This window comes from Oncorhynchus mykiss, chromosome 11 (assembly GCF_057628025.1).
Source record: "Oncorhynchus mykiss isolate SJ-2025 chromosome 11, ASM5762802v1, whole genome shotgun sequence".
Lineage (NCBI taxonomy): Eukaryota > Metazoa > Chordata > Actinopteri > Salmoniformes > Salmonidae > Oncorhynchus > Oncorhynchus mykiss.
In genome coordinates, this window is record NC_143032.1 from 51,582,726 (window position 1) to 51,603,068 (window position 20,343).

At 42.3% G+C, this 20,343-nt stretch overlaps 2 protein-coding genes across 14 annotated transcripts in view; one reads left to right on the forward strand and one right to left on the reverse strand.

The window, feature by feature from the left end:
- Positions 1 to 353: 353 nt before the first annotated feature.
- Positions 354 to 9,760, reverse strand: LOC110535834 (solute carrier family 2, facilitated glucose transporter member 8). Of its 3 annotated transcripts, XM_090190388.1 has the most exons (11): positions 9,167 to 9,573; positions 6,033 to 6,195; positions 5,677 to 5,883; positions 5,369 to 5,468; positions 4,233 to 4,495; positions 3,489 to 3,700; positions 2,954 to 3,103; positions 2,657 to 2,765; positions 2,237 to 2,404; positions 1,854 to 1,999; positions 354 to 1,482 (listed from the first exon to the last, which is right to left on the reverse strand). In XM_090190388.1, exons 6-11 carry the CDS (start codon positions 3,642 to 3,644, stop codon positions 1,315 to 1,317), a joined length of 897 nt encoding a protein of 298 aa, XP_090046514.1. In that variant the 5' UTR covers positions 3,645 to 3,700; positions 4,233 to 4,495; positions 5,369 to 5,468; positions 5,677 to 5,883; positions 6,033 to 6,195; positions 9,167 to 9,573; the 3' UTR covers positions 354 to 1,314. The 3 variants fall into 3 exon arrangements, with proteins under 3 accessions (XP_090046514.1, XP_021476827.1, XP_090046513.1); XM_021621152.3 differs by lacking the exon at positions 4,233 to 4,495 and having other exon boundaries at positions 9,167 to 9,760; XM_090190387.1 differs by lacking the exons at positions 354 to 1,482; positions 1,854 to 1,999; positions 2,237 to 2,404; ... (1 more) ...; positions 2,954 to 3,103; positions 3,489 to 3,700 and having other exon boundaries at positions 3,885 to 4,495; positions 9,167 to 9,569.
- Positions 9,556 to 20,343, forward strand: part of LOC110535833 (ADAMTS-like 2) — a 50,716-nt gene continuing 39,928 nt past the window's right edge. For 2 of the 11 annotated variants that reach the window (XM_090190385.1, XM_090190386.1), the window contains exons 1-5: positions 9,564 to 9,920; positions 10,497 to 10,860; positions 11,125 to 11,254; positions 13,480 to 13,764; positions 14,172 to 14,313. The gene's annotated coding sequence lies outside the window, so the exon portion shown is untranslated. Of the gene's footprint in view, positions 9,921 to 10,496; positions 10,879 to 11,124; positions 11,255 to 13,479; positions 13,765 to 14,171; positions 14,823 to 20,343 lie in introns of those variants that run through there. The other 9 variants (XM_090190384.1, XM_090190382.1, XR_016484529.1 and 6 more) reach the window with 8 other exon arrangements.

Below are 20,343 nucleotides of genomic sequence, written 5' to 3' on the forward strand. Positions count from 1 at the left end.
TCATTTTAAAGTATTAAGTTTATGTGCATATGTCTGGGATCTTTTATTTCAGCTCATGAAACCAACAGTTTACATGTTGTGTTTATATTTTTGTCAGTGTATATTGGGTATCATGTGTATATTTATGTAGTATATACAGGGCACATTTGTAAAAGAGACCTAGGTCTTAATGTGTCTGCCCTATTAAAATAAAGGTTAAATAAACCATTTTTAGTTGACTGATTTCCTTAAATGAACAGTAACTCCGTAAAATCTTGTAGTTAAGAGTGCCCACTGAACAACACCATAACCCCTAGAACCATTCAGGGGAAAAAAACCAAATAGAATACGTAAGGAAAAAATGAAGGTGCTTCTATGATAGACAAATCTCTTTTATTAACACGATATTATACCATTCACAAGTGTAGCACTTTGAGTTCCAATGTTTTGGAACTGTCAATTAAATTACAGTGTGCATTGATACTTTAAATTGTATTCACACAACCATTCTTAACAAAATCACATGAATTACATACTTTTTTTTAGAAAGGTGGAAAAAGAGTATTAACATAGTTATTTGAAAAGACATGAAAAATTATAATTCCAAGAGGAAATTAGTGCACACTTACAAATGTACAGAAACAACATTTAAAACCATAGCACAGTTCCTGCTTCTCCTGGTTCTTTATGTTCAAAGGTTCACTTGTATAGAAAGTGTCAGTGTTGTGTAGATGTGCTCAGTGCATTAGTTTTTAACAGCTTTACCTGTATTACAAGTGCATCAGTAACCCATAGTATACCCACATGGTATAAACAGAACATTACATCAGCCAACAACAAAATATTATTTTTGGAACTATTCAATTATCATTACGAGCTAAAACATTTGTGTTCTCACATTTGAATAATGCAATAAACGTTTGTGTACTGGAAAAAATAATACATACAAAAAGTGTGTTTCATTATGTTTGTGTAATCGTTGTTATTATTATCAATAAGTAAAATGTACAAATATCTTGGGTTCATAAATATTTTCTTGAATGTGTGAATTTAATTACTCCAGTGAAAAGAAATAGTAAAAGTACCATTAAAAGCTCGCTTAAGAGGTCCAGCATTCATTCAGGATGCCCAACAGGCCAAAAGCCCAGACTCCAGGACCCGCTACTAAGTCAGAGTAGAGCATAATACTCAGCCACAACCATTATACTTTTTCAAGTAAGAGAAAGCGATAGATTATCCCATCTTAAAGGACCATCCAGAGAACTATCAATCACAAGGTATCATGAGACCCTCCAAACTGTACTGTCCTTGCTGAGGTTATATTTGGCATTGATGTTAAGTTGGTCTATTGTAGCTTAATTGTTCTGGAGTCCCTTTGAAACGTGCCTGGATCTGCTCCAGAGTCTTGCCTTTGGTCTCCGGGACAAAGATGATGGTGAAGACTATGTTGAGCGCACAACACCCAGAGAACAGCCAGAAGGTTCCAGCACTGGTTAGGAGATCCTGAAATACATTTTCATGGATTGTTATTACAATACCCAAATACATCCTTACAGTTACCAGCATTACCTTATAGACCTCTGAGCTGATCCTCTAAAAATGTACTGACACTACACATGAACTGCAGAGTAAACTTCTTTGTTCAGCGCATTAAGTGTCTATCTGTATACACAGCAATGTTTGTATATCTGTAATACATTTTTTGTTAAAGTTCGCATATAGACATTTGTGTCTCTGCTTGGCTAAGAAAATGCGAACCAGTAAAACCACAACTGCTAAATGGCTTCCTCACAAACCCTCTTTATCGGCCCGCTCAACATCTCTTTATCCCCCACATCTGTCATATAGGATGCCCAAAATCAACAGCAGCTCACCATCAGGTTCTGGAAGGTCTTGGTGATGACGAAGGCAGAGCCCCAGTTGGTGAGGACACAAACAGAGCTGGCAAACCCCTTTACTCGCGTGGGAAAGATCTCTGACATCACCAGCCAGGGGATGGGACCCCAACCAAGAGAGAACCCTGAATTGACCACAAGGTATGACGATTAGAATAAGTTTCACACTAAGCTAAATGTCAGATCTGAACTTAAAATGTATGGCTGATAGTAAGTTCAAAACACATGGAAGAATTTACAGGTGACTAAACCAACTATACTCTAAAATAAACATTACTAGGCAATGCAGACAATTGATTGTTTTTATCTAGCCAGGATAGTTTGCTGGGCCCCAATAGTCACAATTTAAGAGTGGGGTTTACCTGTGATGAAGAAGCCCATGCTGGACAGTGCGAGCCATGACAGATCAGCCGCAGGGTTCTGGGCAAGGGGACTCTCTACTAGAGAGAGTCCTGAGGAGTTACCATGGGTTTCACTGGACAACTTGAAGTAGACACCAAAGGCAGCAGTGCTTAGACACATAAACACTCCTTAATAGAGAAAGAGAGGGAGGAAGAGAGAGAGAGGGACATTTCTTTTCACAATTGAACATGGATTTTCAGGTAGTTGGGGCCCAGTTTGGGTGATGGATGTGGTAATTTGATGTCAAGCTTGACAGTGCCTTATTTCCGCCCCACAATTTTGGAGAGCGATTGCTACAAAGGACTCTATTGATGCATTATAAAATCAGTGGAGGAGAAAGATAAGTAACTGATAACACGCAGACAGAGACAGACACACACCAGAGAGGATGAGGAGAAGCTTCCTTCCAGCGCGGTCCATGACCAATGCTGCTACTGCAGTGAATACTACCTGGGTTGCTGCTACTACTACCGTAGCAACATTGCTGTTCTGAAAAACAAATAATCACCTGTTATTTTATTACATATAACCGCACTGATATGTCAATATTCATAGTATCTATAGTACTTAGATAATCAGTTTACAGCTTATGAATAGTACAATTACAATAAATAAATACAAATAAAGCATTGGTCGGTCCAGCTGCCAAAATACAGATAACACTGAACAATTCTTACCTTAAAATGGGCCTTCTCAAAGATAGTCTCAGCATAGAACATGATGGCGTTGATACCGGTGAGCTGCTGGAAGAGCATCAACATGATGCCCACTCCAAGGGGCTTGTATACTCCAGGATCCTTAAGATCAGCCATCCCAAAACTACCTCCCTGGTTTAACACAAAGCACACAGTCATCACACCCTCTAATGCCAATTAACATGGGTCAGATGTGTTAGCATGCTTCTTTGTTCCAGATTCTCCTCAGACTAAATTCACAACGTAGAGGACAACCGTTTCTCAGCTGTCAAGTTTCTCTCTGCTCTGGTTCCCCACAGTAGTGGGGCTGACCTAAATATACTTACTCAGACACATAACCATGCAAGTGAAGAGAGGTACCGCGATAAAAATTGTAACACAGCGGTGTGACTCTCTCTCCCTAGCTGAATATTATTCTACAATCAATACCTTTGTCGCACACATTGTGAAATGGCATAATGCCTTTCTTAAAGCAAGTCTGATACTTCAAGATTACAAGGGAATACGCAAAGCTCACCTGGTCGTCAGAAGCATCCTCGATGCGGGCACACTCCCACTCTGCAGGGGCGTCTGGCCCCCTCAGAAATTGCAGTGCCTCCTCAGCTTCCCTCCGTTTACCCTGAGAGAGCAGGAACCTGGGCGTCTCAGGCATGAAACACATGAACACCATCATCAGGGTGGGAGGGATGGAGCAGCAGATCGCTAGCCAGCGCCAGTCCAGTGACAGCCCTGGGAAGCATCTACATTTAAGTCATTTAGCAGACGCCATTATCCAGAGCGACTTACAGTTAAGTGCATTCATCTTAAGATGTACATGTAGGTGGGACAAACACATATCTCAGTCACAGGAAGTACATTTTTCTCAATAAAGTAGCTATCAGCAAAGTCAGCGCTAGTAAAGGGGGGGAAGTCAAGTGCGAGTGTTAGTTCATGAAAGGTGGGGTGAGTAGGGGGTGCGAGGGGGAGGGTGATGGTTGTGATTATTTAAGATACTCTTTGAAGAGGTAGGGTTTCAGATGTTTTTGGGAAGATGGGCAGGGACTCTGCTGTCCTAGCTTCAGGGGGAAGCTGGTTCCAACATTGTGGTATGTTGTGGCATGACAGAGAAGACCGGGCTGACTGGGAGCTGCCCTCCCATAGGGGGTGGGAGGGCCATGAGACCAGAGGTGGAAAAACGAAGTGCTCGGGTTGGGGTGTAGGGATTGAGGATAGCTTGAAGGTAGGGAGGGGCAGTTCCTCTTGCTGCTCCGTAGTCAAGTACCATGGTCTTGTAGTGGATGTGAGCTTCGACTGGAAGCCAGTGGAGCATACGGAGGAGCGGGGTGACATGGGAAGGTTGAACGCCAGGCAGGCTGCAGCGTTCTGGATAAATAGCAGGGGTTTGATGGCACCCAGCCAACAGAGAGTTGCAGTAGTCCAGACGTGAGATGACAAGTGCCTGGACTAGGACCTGCGCCACTTCCTGTGTGAGGTAGGGTCCTACTCTACAGATGTTGTAGAGCATGAACCTGCTGGAGCGAGTCACTGGAGGCAGAGAGACAGTAGAGTATGGAATGTGAGAAGGCAGTAGTGTGATGACCCTAGTAGAGTCATTCCGTGTGAAAATAAACTAATAAGTTCGGGATTCCACAGCTGTGTTGTTGATATTACGTAATTTTATGTTTTTTTTTATTTTTTTTTTACAAGGTAACTCCAGAACATGAACAATGAAAATGTAGAATGTTGATTATTAGTATCCATCACTAGCCTAGCACGAATTAGATCAGGATAGCTTGTACAAGGCAAATCCATCACCCCGGTTCATTAAATTGAAATTCATATTTAGAAGAGCATATACAGGAAATTAGTTAATGAAACGTTTCTTCCTTTCAACATTCCTCAGCCAGAGACCATTTGCCTCTAAATATTAGAGACTATGGACACAAAACAGCCAACCGCTCCTGCAATGGTACTGTCTATTGAGGAAGCAAATGGAGAAACACGCATGGTATGTCGGTAACTAGATTAGGTTTAGCGGTGGCTTGTGAGGCCGGCATAAATGAGAGCATTCTCAGTTAGTAGGCTGGAATCTTGATCATGCCTGGCGATGATAATCACATGACAATACCGATTGCAGCTGAATAGCCTTTGATGGTGGTTTGTACCTTGAACAAAACACCACATCATTAAAATATTGCCCTCTACAACTACCTCTACCCGTATGACTACTGCTGTAACCTCTGTCATAAAATTGTACAACACTGACAAACCCTTAATGACATGGTCAGATGCTTGTCAAATCCTGTCTGCTGACCAGATACAGTATACAAATGGCATATAACATTTCTCATGAGATTCAAACCAATAAATCATAACATTAAAATGCTGCTAACAAATGGACATCTGTGGTGTGCGTACCTGCTATATATACTCCCATGATTCCTGTGACCACCATGAGTTGAACACAGGAGCCCATTGCCCCACGGACACGCTCATGGGCCATCTCTGAGATGTACAGCTAGAGCACAGAGGAAGAGAAAAATGATGTTCACACAGGAAGAGTACGAAGCATGACATATTGCTAGAAGCGATAAAACAGACGTACAACGTACAATAGGAATATATGAGGAAATAAACTATTTAGAATACATGCATTCATTTATACAGTCATGCATCTTGGTCAATTTAAGCAGATAGCATCAGAGTAGACATTCCATAGTACTTACTGGGACCACTAGAGATGTAACCCCACTTGCCAGTCCTGTGAGGACCCTTCCAAGATACAGCATCCAGACATTCTGAGCAGCAATGATGATAGTAAAACCAAAGATATAAGGTATGGAGCAGAACATAAGACTCAGCTTCCTCCCGATCTTGTCCACCATCCAACCGCCGAGTAGACCCCCTATAGCAGCTCCTATCGTGACGATAGACTGAAAAACAGAACAGAGTCAATTAAATGGATAATGTCCACTTCAATCCACTCAGGAATGATTAGGGCCCCGACCTGACCAGGAAAAAAACTCATCCTGGTTGGGTTATGGGGGGAGGGGGGGGGGGCATGACAAGAATGCTATCTTACCCCAAACCAGGAAGCCTCTTCTTTGTCTAGTTGTAATCTTGGGTCAGTGATTGTGCTTAGTTCAGGGATGGCAGGGGAGCTGTACCCTAACACGAACCCAAAACTCAGGGGGCCAAGGACTGCTGCAAAAGTGGCAAGGTACAACTTTCCATTCTTCACCTTGCTGTTGAAAATATAGAAGATGGGGTTAAAAAATTAGCTTTATTGTAACAACACTATTTACATGCAAGACTTCACCAACCCAACAAAACTAGACCATGTTTTTAGTAAAAACTACAGTATGCTACTGCTGTCAAGTAAGCAGACACTCGCAAAATGCAGTTAAGCCATCCCCCTGAATTTGGGTGCTCGAATACACAAGACTTTACCGGCGCCGCTTGTTTTCTGGTAGGGAAACTGAGTCGGATGCACAGATGGAGACGATCGCTACAAATCATTCCAAGCAAACAGTTTGAAGCGCACATTCAAATATTCCACAAAAATCATACCAAATGTATATTTCAGTTTTGCATACATTTCTTTAAAGTGTTAAATAACTACATTTTACTTGGTCTATTCCCACATTCTTTATCTTAAGCATTATTTTATGTACTTCTATTAAAGTGTACTTTGATGACTCCTAGGAAATCCACATTGAAAATGTCTGGTAAACTTTTAATTTAAAAAAAAAGTGTGTCACTAGTAGATAATTGATCCAGTATGATGACAATTGCATACCACAAAGTGACAATATTATGCCACATCTTAAAAGGAGCTGACACACACCAATTCTATGCAGCCTCTTGAATGATGTTCATTTCAATACTTGCCCCTTGGAACTGTTCCTAACATTAACCTCTCTCGTCTGTCTCCCTTACAGGGTTCCCAGGGGAACTATGATGCGTGGACACAGGAGAGAGGGATGAGGCAGATGACAGGAGAAAAGCGAGGGAGGGGATGGAGAGGAGGGAAAACAGAAGGTGTTGCACAGGGGAGGGGGAGACACACCCGAACCAGCCCTCACTCCTGATCTAAGCGCGCGCGCGCACACACACACACACAAGTTTGAGCCAGCTATACCCTTCCTGTGATGTTATACGCTTGCTTTCTAAATACAGAATCATGTAAGAAAGATAATTTGTGCTTGAAAATGATATATTTATGACTGACTTAATTACAAGATTTAAAAAAAATTGTCATTAACGTCAGATAATTTCATATGTTATCGCTTGAAAAACATGAAACCCTGTGGTGCTGTAGAGCAGGAATGTTGGAGGTGAAAACAATGTATTTTTCCACCAGAAATTAGTATAGGCGATTTCAAAAGGCTTCTGATGTTCTTATGCTCGTAATTTGTGTAACTCTGTGTAATAAACAGCTCCCTATCCTCTGGATGTGTACCAAACTCACTAAAAGTGGCAGTAATAAAGCCTCTCCTGAATAAGACCAACCTTGACCACCCAAAAATAAAATAACAAATAAAAATGGCCTATATCAAATCTCCCATTCCTCTCAAATCTTTGGGAAAAAAAGCAGTTGCTCAGCAACTCACTGCCTTCCTGAAGACAAATCAAGTTTACAAAACGCTCCAGTCTGGTTTTAGACCTATTCATAGTACTGAAACAGCACCCGTAAAGGCGGTAAATTATATTTTAATGGCGTAAGACCAAGGCCCTGCTTCTGTCCTCGTGCTCCTAGACCATAATGTCGCTTTCGACACCATCGATCACCACATTGTTTTGGAGAGATTGGAAACCTTAAATTGGTCTACACTGACAAGTTTTTGCCTGGTTTAGATCTTATCTGTTGGAAAGACATCAGCTAACCTCTGTCGATGGTTTGTCCTCTGACAAATCAATGGTAAGTTTCAGTGTTCTGTTCTAGGACCACTATTGTTTTCACACATATATAACACACACTCAGCAAAAAAATAAATGTCCCCTTTTCAGGACCCCGTCTTTCAAAGATAATTCGTAAAAATCCAAATAACTTCACAGATCTTCATTGTAAAGGGTTTAAACACTGTTTCCATGCTTGTTCAATGAACCATAAACAATTAATGAACATGCACCTGTGCAACAGTCATTAAGACACTAACAGCTTACAGACAGTAGGCAATTATGGTCACAGTTATGAAAACTTAGGACACTAAAGAGGCCTTTCTACTGACTCTGAAAAACACAAAAAAAAGATGCCCAGGGTCCCTGATCATCTGTGCATGCTGCAAGGAGGCATGAGGACTGCATGACACGTCAAATAGTATATTTTTTGACACAAAGACCCAAACGGCGTTCCTTAGAAATCATGGTTGAGAATGAAACAACTGAACAAATGAACAATGAAAGCACAGCAAGTAAGTGAAAGAAATAGGTTTTGATGATGTTTTACTGGTAATGGGGACATACGTAAATGCCAACAAAGTAACTTCTTGGTCAGTGTGGTGTGTGTGTGTAACCTTTATTTAACTAGGCAAGTCAGTTAAGAACAAATTCTTATTTACAATGATGGCCTACCCCAGCTAAACCAGGACAACGCTGGGCCAATTGTGCGCCGCCCTATGGGACTCCTAATCATGGCCGGATGTGATAGAGCTGGATTCGAACCAGGGACAGTAGTCACCCAAGTCATAGACTGTTCTCTCTGCTACCGCACAGTGCCAGAGTGCCAAGTCTAGAACCAAAAGGCTCCTTAACAGCTTCTACCCCCATGCCATAACACTGCTGAACAATTAATCAAATGGCCACCCAGACTATTTACATTGAACCCCCAACCTATTTATTTTTACACTGCTGCTACTCGCTATTTATTATCCATTCATAGTCACTTTACCCCTACCTACATGTACAAATTACCTCGACTAACATGTAACGTACTCCCGCACATTGACCCCTGTATTTAGCCTCGTTATTGTTATTTATTTGTGTTACTTTTTTACTTTAGTTTACTTTAGTTTACTTCGTAAATATTTTATTAAATCTTTCTTGAACTGCGTTATTGGCTAAGGGCTTGTAAGTAAGCATTTCCCGGTATAGTCTACTCCTGTTCTATTCGGCGCATGTGACAAATAAAGTTTGATTTGATCGTGCTGGGTGGTATAGTGTAACCGAAGACACTGGGTTAAAACTTTTCTTGACATAATCATAACACAAACTTACTCAAGATATTCGTCCTGCTCCGACCTTACGCTTGTCTCTTCTTCTCCATCAAGCAATCGTCTCGACTCATTATTTTGGATTTCCATCATGTTTTGTTCTGTTGTTTGCGGTCACTTAACAACAAAGGCCAGGGATGCTGGACATGCAGAGCCAGCGAAAATCTTTGCCAAAAAACACTTCGCGAAGGGAAAACCGCCGCACGCGAGACTACAAACCCTCAATTCAACAAGAACATTCTCAGGAACTTATGAAAATCATAATAATATTAATATTTTTGTAAGCAAAATATATCCGTTTCACTTTTGTCAACTGACCGACCGGACGGTTATTGTCAAATTGGGTCATTTACTTTCACAGAATCAGCTGATTCGCATTCTTGCTATAAATTCATATTTCCGGTTCCGTTTAAAAAAAGTTACGTTGCAGCCGTTCCCAGGGTGTTCCGTATAAAGATAATGTCATCATATTTTGAAACAAAGTACAAGAAGTTGGTGAATGGGGTGCTGATAGACAATCGTTGATGGATATTTATAGAGCTCTGATCAGGACAACACTTGATTACGGGTGTAGAGTTTATGGAACAGCGCGGAAGACTTTGCTTCAGAGGCTGGACAGAATCCAGTATATAGCTTTAAGGAAGTGTATTGGTGCATTTAGGCCGTCGTTGTAAAATAAGACTAACCGATTTGCCTAGTTAAATAAAAAAATTTTTTTTAATTATCAACATCTGTATGTGCCTTAGTAGTGGAGGCAGGTGAGATACCTTTGGAAATACGGCATAAAAACCCAATAAGCATTTTCTTAAGTTGAAAGGCTGCCATTGAACATTGAGTTTAACATGTCAATAGATTGTTGTAGCTTTGACATTAATGTATTTTAGCTACTTTAATCACATTTATGATTTCTGAAGATGAGTTGAGTTTACCTTAAGAGGCATTCACCTAGATTTAGCAATTTGCAGCTATGGAGAAGAGGCAATGCCAATAGCCATATCAATTTTCAGTCTGTGACTTGCTTCGCCAAAGCCATCAATAGTTGGGCTACCGAGTGGCACGGCATCTCAATGCTAGAGGCGTCACTGCAGACACCCTGGTTCAATTCCAGGCTGTATCACAACTGGATGTGATTGGGAGTGCTGTAGGGCGGTGCACAATTGTCCTATTGTCGTCTGGGTTTGGCCTCATTGTAAATAAGAATTTGTTCTAACTGACTTGCCTGGTTAAATAAAAAACATATTCAGCAGAAACAGGTATAGAACCACATAAATATAGTCTGATTTGTATAAAATAATTGTCTGAAGTTGTCATGTGTTCTGACGTATGTGAGCCAGGTGGAGGATTATCTACAGATGTGTGACTTCCAGTCTACAGCCATCAGCTGCAGACATGCATGCCTCCTGGAGCCTCCACAAACCTCTGGCCTGTGATCTTCTTAGAACAGAACAGTCTGGGAAAACATTCAGACACACAGTCAAGCACGCACCCAGCACTGTTGAAATACCTCTTGCTTTCACTTGAAAAAACTTTGTAAAAATCTGATAGCACCCTTTTTATATATCTCATCTGAAAACTGTTGTAATTGTCTTGTTTAGAGAATGGAGATACTATTGAGTTTTGTCCACTCCACAGGGGATGTTCCTGGATGCTCTGGAGTTGTTTGCCAAGGCCTTGCTGCTTGTCATATCACATGAGGAGGTCAGTGTGAAATTTGAGGTATTCACATAGCTATGTTCATGAAAATTAATATAGTTGTTACTGTTTCCACTATATACAAACACTTTCTTTGGTTTTATCCAAATGTTATCTGCCTAAGGAGGGCATGTGAAATCCTTTGACCTCAGCCATCTCTACAGACAGACACTCCTTGCACAGCCAACAGATGGTGCTATTCACCTAAGATTTAAAACAATGTTTCACGGGTGTGAACCACGGAAGTGTCTCTCTTTGTTGCTGTTGTAGCCTGGCATGTCTGACGCCCCTGGGCCGCTATTCTGACTGTCTGAGGCTGTTTAGTAACTGGCTACAGGTAGACTCTGAGACCGCAGATCTGCTCACCCTCAGAGCACGTCTCCACAAACAGCTCAACCAGGTCAGTAGGACACTCTCACACTCGGTTTCCTTGGTGTTAACGCTTGGCAATATCTGACAATACCATGCTATAAAGAACGCAGGTGTGACGATTTCTAGCACCAAATGTAATTTCAACCACTAACCTTATGAGCTGTAACCTTTGGGAAAAATTGCTTATGTACTAGTTCAACACTTGTGACATCATTTCCACTTTTGTCCTCTCGGACCATCTAGTGACTACCTATAAAAAAATATTTAAAAAAAAACAAATTTACATGCATTCTAATGGAATGACAGGACCATTCTTCATTAGTGATGGGGGAAAAAAATCTATACAGTTACATATCACAATATTATTTTTGGAAGATATATAGATATTTGACTCCCAAAAATTGCTACCATAGGTAGCGTTAACTAGCGCTAGTCAGCTGTGCCTCTTCCAAAACGTAAGTATTTTTCATCCTATAGCTTGTTCTCCATCTTCTTTTTAAATAGTGAGCCAACATGTTTTCAGCACTTTTATTTCTCTGACTGATCAAAACTTGTTTTCTCTTGTCTCTCTGCAGCAGACATTTAGTGAGCAATATGTTTGGAACATAAAATCGCAATAAAATGTCAGTATGGAATCGCAATAAATATAGAATCGTGAAAATAGCAATACATATCTTATTGGCACTAAGTATCGTGACAATATCATATCGTAAGGTCCCTGGCAATTACCAGGACTCTTCTCCAGACAGGTAACACTGTGCTACCCTGATCTGAGGTCAGGGTCCTCAGTCCATCGTGCCTAGAGGCAGGTGCCCTGCTGGGCTAGAGGAGGCCTGTGAGAGGGCCAGGCAGCAGGCCATCAGCAGGGCCCTGGCAGGGAAGCTCACGGAGGCCCTGTCCAAGATCAACATGGCCCTGGAGCATTGCACTGAGACTGAAGAACGATCTGGCCTTAATAGTGATGCACTCTTATAATCTCCACCCGGCATAGCCAGAAGAGGACTGATTCCTGGTTCCTCTCAAGGTTGCTTCCTAGATCTGCCTTTCTAGAGAGTTTTTCCTTGCCACTGTGCCTTTAAATCTGCATTGCTTGGGGTTTCAGGCTGGATTTCTGTATAGGCACGTTGTAACATCTGCTGGCGTTAAAAGAGCTTTATAAATAAATCTGGGAAAAAAGAGCTTTATAAATACATTTGAGCAGCACTACCTCTTCAGGTGTTCAAATCAAATCAAATTTTATTAGTCTCATGCGCCGAATACAACCTTACAGTGAAATGCTTACTTACAAGCCCCTAACCAACAATGCAGTTTAATAAATAAATGAAAAAATTAATAAAAAAGAAATAAAAGTACCAAGTAATTAAAGAGCAGCAGTAAAATAACAATAGTGAGACTATGTACAGGGGGGTACTGATACAGCAGGTGGTCATAAGGTTCTTGTTAGAAGCTAGAATCTTGATCTTGTTGACAGAGTATTTATCTGTACGTGTAAAGGTTCTGATACAGCAAGCAAGAATGTTGTGGTTTAGTTGATACATGCCTGGTTGATCCCATTTTACCAGACCATTCTCCTCTACCAATGAAGAGATATACACTGAGTGCACAAAACATTAAAAACACAATCATAATATTGAGTTGAACCCCCCCCTCCCTTCTCCCTTTTTCCCTCAAAACAGTCTCAATTCGTCAGGGCATAGACTACAATGTGTCGAAAGTGTTCCACAGGGACGCTGGCCCATGTTGACTCCAATGCTTCCCACAGTTGTGTCAAGTTGGCTGGATGTCCTTTGGGTGGTGGACCATTCTTGATACACATGGGGAAACTATTGGGTGTGAAAAGCCACCTACTTCCATACCTCATTCAAAGGCACTTAAATATTTTGTCTTGCCCATTCACCCTCTGAATAGCACACATACACAATCCATGTCTGAATTGTCTCAAGGCTTAGCAATCCTTCTTTAACCTGTCTCCTCCCCTTCACCTACACTAATTGAAGTGGATTTATCAAGTGACATCAATAAGGGATCATAGCTTTCACCTGGATTCACCTGGTCAGTCTAGGTCATGGAAAGAGCAGGTGTTCATAATGTTCTTTTTAGAAGCTACAAGCTTGATAATGTTGACACGTTTTCAGACGGATTCTCGTCTACCAATTTAAAGTAAACAAATGAGGATACATAATCTACATTGTGTTGCTGTGATATGCTCCATACTGTCTATTATCCACTAATATGTAGTATTTTGCACCATAGGGGTATTCTGTACCGCAGGCTGAAAGACTTCACTTCTGTCATTGAGGACCTGGTCCTGGCTGTGGAGCTGAGTGAGGCTTGAGTCCAGGGGGCGGAGCCGAGCGGACACACCCAGGAAAAACTGAGGGCCGTGCAGTAGGCGGCCCAGGCCCAGCTGGTGCTCACCTATAACGACTTTGCCGTGCCGTGCTTCTTCCCATAGCTTCTACGCCGAGGAAACCATGCTGCTCAGCAAGGCCATCCAGGAGCAGAAGGAGGAAAGCGGCCTCCACATTAACAGAGGAGGTGAGGGGAGGGGAAAGGAGAGGACGGGAGAGGAAAGCAGAGGAGAGATGAGGGAAGGGAGGTATGTTTAAGGGGGTGGGAGGAAGTGGAGGCGAAGGGGGTGAGTTTGGCTGAGGTAAAATGAGAGAGGTTGTGGGCTCCCTCTTGAAAAAGGTGCAATTGATGTCTGGCTCTGTGAAATAGAAATAGTGTGTGAATATGGACGGTGGGCAGGAGTCTCTGAGATCAAGAGAGGATGTGTTTAAAGTGACTGGAGATTTGATTTCATATCACCTCACAGACCTTGAATACATCAATGCATAAAGTTAGTACCTATATCCATTAGATCCAATTTCAGGAAGGAGTGCATCTGAGTCGACAGTAGATATCACCTCTGATATTTACAGAGGTGGTTGTGGTTTGTGCAGACTGTTTCCTCCAGCAGGACGAGTGGGAGTTTGCCCTGGCTGACTACCAGCAGGCGGAGGAGATGTCTCCTGATGACCAGGCCATCTGGATCCGCCTCGCTGTCATCCTCAACACCCTGGGCACACACTGCTACCAGGACTGGTGAGTCTCAGTCTGTCATCCATAACACTGTGTATTGTCTTCACCGCAGGAAGTACCATGAGGCAGCTCTGACAAGTTCTCTGAGGCCATCAAGTACAACCCTGGAGTTAGACAGTACTATGAGAACTGGGCCAAAGCCCCACCATAAAGTGCCCAACGTGGAGGGGGCCAAGCAGGATGCCATCAGTACCCTTCTCCTGGACCCTACTAATGATCGGGCAAGACCCTCAATGCCTGTACTGTGTGTCTCATCAACTCTCTCCATAATACTGAGCTGTTATAGCTAGGGTCTAATGTGGACTAAGGACTCTAGTTATGCAAGTACTAAGCTCTCACCACTTGTTTCCAATGCAGATTGGGGGGGGGATGTTTTTTATAAGTATATGAACAGATTATTCTTTCTTTTAACGCACATTTCATTTTATGTAATACATGTTTCATAAAGTGGTGTGAAACTCCCACTTGGTGCAGAACTGACTACTGTAGTAAATCTGTACCTCTGTCTACATGTGTGTGTTTCCAGTTTTAATGTCACATGGACAGGTACAGTGAAATGTCTTTCTTGTAACCAACAAAGCAGTAATCAATAACAATGTAATACAACAAATAACATGGTAGAACAAAAACAAGTGAGATATAAACATAAAAAATAAGAACACAATAAAGTAAGCATACTATATACAGGGTCAGTGCCAATACCATTATTAACAATGTGCAGGGATACTGGATCGATAGAGGTAGATATATACAGTACCAGTCAAAAGTTTGGACACACCTACTCATAAAATAAAGGGTTTTTCTTTATTTTTTTACTGTTTTCTACATTGTAGAATAAAAGTGAAGACATCAAAACTATGAAATAACACATATGGAATCATGTAGTAACCAAAAAAGTGTTAAACAAATCTAAATATATTTTATGTTTGACATTCTTCAAAGTAGCCACCCTTTGCCTTGATGACAGCTTTGCACAATCTTGGCATTCTCTCAACCAGCTTCATGAGGTGATGTGGAATGCATTTCAATTAACAGGTGTGCCTTGTTAAAAGTTCATTTGTGGAATTTCTTTCCTTCTTAATGTGTTTGAGTTGTGTTGTGACAAGGTAGGGGTGGTATACAGAAGGTAGCCCTATTTGGTAAATGAACAAGTCCATATTATGGCAAGAACAGCTCAAATAAGCAAAGAGAAACGACAGGCCATCAAAACTTTTTTTTGCTGCAGAGGATAAGTTCATTAGAGTTAACTGCACCTCCGATTTCAGCCCAAAGAAATGCTTCAGAGTTCAAGTAACAGACACATCTCAACATCAACTGTTCAGAAGAGACTGTGTGAATCAGGCCTTCATGGTCGAATTACTGCAAAATAAACTCTAATAACGGACACCAATAAGAAGAAGAGACTTGCTTGAGCCAAGAAACACGAGCAATGGACATTAGACCGGTGGACATCTGTCCTTTTGGTCTGATGAGTCAAAATGTGAGATTTTTGGTTCCAACCACCGTGACTTTGTGAGACACAGAGTAGGTGAACAGATGATCTCTGCATGTGTGGTTTGCTGGCGACACTGTCTGTGATTTATTTAGAATTCAAGGCACACTTAACCAACATGGCTACCAAGGCATTCCATCTCATCTGGTTTGCACTTAGTGAGACAATCATTTGTTTTTCAACAGGAAAATGACCCAAAACCCACCTCCAGGGTGTGTAAGGGCTACTTGACCAAGGAGAGTGATTGAGTGCTGCATCAGCATATGTGGGATCTCCTTCAAGACTGTTGGTAAAGCATTCCTCACGAAGCTGATTGAGAGAATGCCAAGAGTGTGCAAAGGGTAGCTACTTTGAAGAATCTAAAATGTAAAAAAATGCTTGTTTACTTATTTGTTCAACTTATTTCATAGTTTTGATGTCTTCACTATTATTCTACAATGTAGAAAGTAGAAAAAATAAAGAAAAACCCTTGAATGAGTAGGTGTTTCCAAACTTTTGACTGGTACTCTATGTACGGTGCATTCCAAAAGGATTCAGACATTTACACATTTTGTTACATTACAGCCTTATGCTAAAATTGATTACATTTAAAAAATATATAAAAATACAAATCCTCATCATGTAATATCCCATAATGACAAAAAAAAAATCAGGTTATTAGAAATGTTTGCAAATTTATTAAAAAAGAAAAACAGAAATACCTTATTTACATAAGTATTCAGACCCTTTGCTATGAGACTTGAAATTGAGCTCAGGTGCATCCTGTTTCCATTGATCATCTTTGAGATGTTTCTTCAACTTGATTGGAGTCCACCTGTGGTAAGTTCAATTGATTTGACATGATTCTATATAAGGTCCCACAGTTGACAGTGCATGTCAGAGCAAAAACAAAGCCATGAGGTCGAAGGAATTGTCCGTAGAGCTCCGAGACAGGGTTGTGTCAAGGCACAGATCTGGGGAAGTGTCCCAAAACATTTATAGTATTGAAAATCCCCAAGAACATAGTGGCCTCCATCATTCTTAAATGGAAGAAGTTTGGAACCACCAAGACTCTTCCTAGAGCTGGTCGCCTGGCCAAACTGAGCAATCGGGGGATAAGGGCCTTAGTCAGGGAGGTAACCAAGAACCCAATGGTCACTCTGACAGAGCTCCAGAGTTCCTCTGTGGAGATGGGAGAACCTTCCAAAAGGACAACCATCTCTGCAGCACTCCACCAATCAGGCCTTTATGGTAGAGTGGCCAGATGGAAGCCACTCCTCAGTAAAAGGCACACGACAGCCCGCCTGGAGTTTGCCAAAAGGTACCTAAAGACTCTCAGACCAAATCAAATTGTCACATGCGCCAAATACAACAGGTGTACCTTACTGTGAAATGCTAACTTACAAGCCCTTTACCAGCAATGCAGTTAAAATAAATTGGGTTAAGAAAATATTGACTAAATAAACTAAATGTAAAAAATTAAAAAGATTAACACAAGAAAATTACATAACAATAACGAGGCTATATACAGGGGAGGGGGGGGGGGCAATGTATATAGTCTGGGTGGCCATTTGACTAATTGTTCAGCAGTCTTGTGGCTTGGGGGTAGATGCTGTTAAGGAGCCTTTTGGTTCTAGACAGTGCTCCGATTCTGTTTGCCTTGCGTTAGCAGACCGAACAGTCTGCTGTGACTTGGGCAACTGGAGTCTTTGACAATTTTTTGGGCTTTCCTCTGACACCACCTAGTACATCCTGGATGTCAGGAAGCTTGGCCCCAGTGATGCACTGGGCAGTTCGCACTACCTTCTGTAGCGCCTTACGGTCAGATGCCGTGCAATTGCCATACCAGGTGGTGATGGAACTGGTCAGGATGCTCTATATGTTGCAGCTGTAGAACTTTTTGAGATTCTGGGGACCCATGCCAAATCTTTTCAGCCTCCTGAGGGGGAACAGGTGTTGTCGTGCCCTCTTCACAACTGTCTTGGTGTGTTTCAACCATGATAGTTTGTTGGTGATGTGGACACCAAGGGACTTGAAACTCTCGATCCTCTCCACTTCAGCCCCATCAATGTTAATGGGGGCCTGTTCCGCCCTCCTTTTCCTATAGTCCACAATCAGCTCCTTTGTCTTGCTCACATTGAGGGAGAGGTTGTTGTCCTGGCACCACACTGCCATGTCTCTGACCTCCCTATAGGCTGTCTCATCGTTGTCAGTGATCAGGCCCACCACTGTTGTCGTCAGCAAACTTAATGATGGTGTTGGAGTCGTGCTTGGCCACGCAGCCGTGGGTGAACAGGAGAGTACAAGAGGGGACTAAGCATGCATCCCTTAGGGGCCCCAGTGTTGAGGATCAGCGTGGCAGATGTGTTGTTGCCTACCCTTACCACCTGGGGGCGGCCCGTCAGGAAGTCCAGGATCCAGTTGCAAAGGGAGGTGTTTAGTCCCAGGGTCCTTACCTTAGTAATGAGTTTTGTGGGCACTATGTTGTTTAATGCTGAGCTGTAGTCAATGAACAGCATTCTCACATACGTGTTCCTTTTGTAAAGAAGGGAAAGGGCAGTGTGGAGTGCAATTGAGATTGCGTCATCTGTGGATCTGTTGAGGCGGTATGTAAATTGGAGTGGGTCTAGGGTTTCCAGCATGATGGTGTTGATGTGAGCCATGACCAGCCTTTCAAAGCACTTCATGGCTACCGTCGTGAGTGCTACGGGGTGGTATTCATTTAGGCAGATTACCTTTGCTTTCTTGGGCACAGGGACAATGGTGGTCTATTTGAAACATGTAGGTATTACAGACTCGGTCAGGGAGAAGTTGAACATGTCAGTGAGGACACTTGTCAGTTGCTCCGCGCATGCTTTGAGTACACATCCTGTGAATTTTGAATGTTGACCTGTTTAAAGTTCTTGCTCAAATCGGCTACAGAGAACGTGATCACACAGTTGTCCGGAACAGCTGGTGTTGTCATGCATGCTTCAGTGTTGCTTTCCTCAAAGCGAGCATAAAAGGCATTTCGCTCATTTGGTAGGCTCACATCACTGGGCAGCTCGCGGCTGGGTTTCCCTTTTGTCGTCCGTAATATTTTTCATGCCCTGCCACATCCGACGAGCGTCAGAGCCGGTGTAGTAGGATTCAATCTTAGTCTTGTATTGACGCTTTGCCTGTTTGATGGTTTGTAGCGGGATTTCTTATATGCGTTCGGATTAGTGTCCCGCTCCTTGAAAGCAGCTCTGCGGCAGCTCTGTACTTTAGCTCGGTGCAGATGTTGCCTGTAATCCATGGCTTCTGGTTGGGAAATGTACATACAGTCACTGTGGGGAGGACGTCGTTGATGCACTTATTAATGAAGCCGGTGACTAAGGTGGTATACTCCTCATTGCCATTGGATGAATCTCGGAACATATTCCAGTCTATGCTAGCAAAACAACAACCATGAGAAACAAATTTCTCTGGTCTAATGAAACCAAGATTGAACTTTTTGGCCTGAATGCCAAGCATAACATCTGGAAGAAACCTGGCACCATCCCTACGGTGAAGCATGGTGGTGACAGCATCATGCTGTGGGGATGTTTTTCAACGACAGGGACTGGGAGACTAGTCAGGATCGAGGAAAGATGAACGGAGCAAAGTACAGAGAGATCCTTGATGATAGCCTGCTCTGGAGCACTCAGGACCTCAGACTGGGCCAAAGTCTTCCAACAGGACAACGACCCTAAGCACACTGCCAAGACAACGCAGGAGTGGCTTCGGGACAAGTATCTGAATGTCCTTGAGTGGCCCAGCCAGAGTCTGGATCGAACATCTCTGGAGAGACTGAAAATAGCTGTGCAGCAACGCTCCCCATCCAACTTGTCAGAGTTTCAGAGGATCTGCAAAGAAGAATGGGAGAAACTCCCCAAATACAGGTGTGCCAAGCTTGTAGCATCATACCCAAGATAACTCAAGGCTGTAATCACTGCCAAAGGTAATTCAACCAAGTATTGAGTAAAGGGTTTCAATACTTATGTAAAGTTGATATTTAATTATGGGGTACTGTGTGTAGATTGATGAGGATTAAAATAAAATTGAATCCATTTTAAAATAAGTCTTTAACGTAACAAAATGTCAAGTGGTCTAAATACTTTCTGAATGCACTGTAAATGTGTGTGCATATTATGTGTGAGCAAATGATGGAGTGAGTGTTTGTTTGTATGTGTTCGAGTGTCAGTGTGCGTAAGTGTATAGGGCTCTGTGAGTGTGGTCAACTCTGATTGTGGTCAACTCTGAGTCCGTGTAGCCATTTTGTGTGTGTGCGTAGGTGGCCCCTCTGCTGCTGAGTCTGTTCCCAGGCTGCTCAGTGTCAGATGTGCTGTCCAGTGAGACGGCCAGAATGGTTAAAGCCGAGCTGATGGACAATATCCAGGCCTGGAAACACTGCATCCTCCATGCTAAAGTTAGGTTGGGCTAACACTGTTTGTCCACAACCCCTCCCTGCCACGGCTAAAAGTGGTCAGACCTGAATCAGAAAGATATATAAATATCTGGTTTAGTTTTCCAGGTACAATAGAATGGAAAAACCCCCAAAG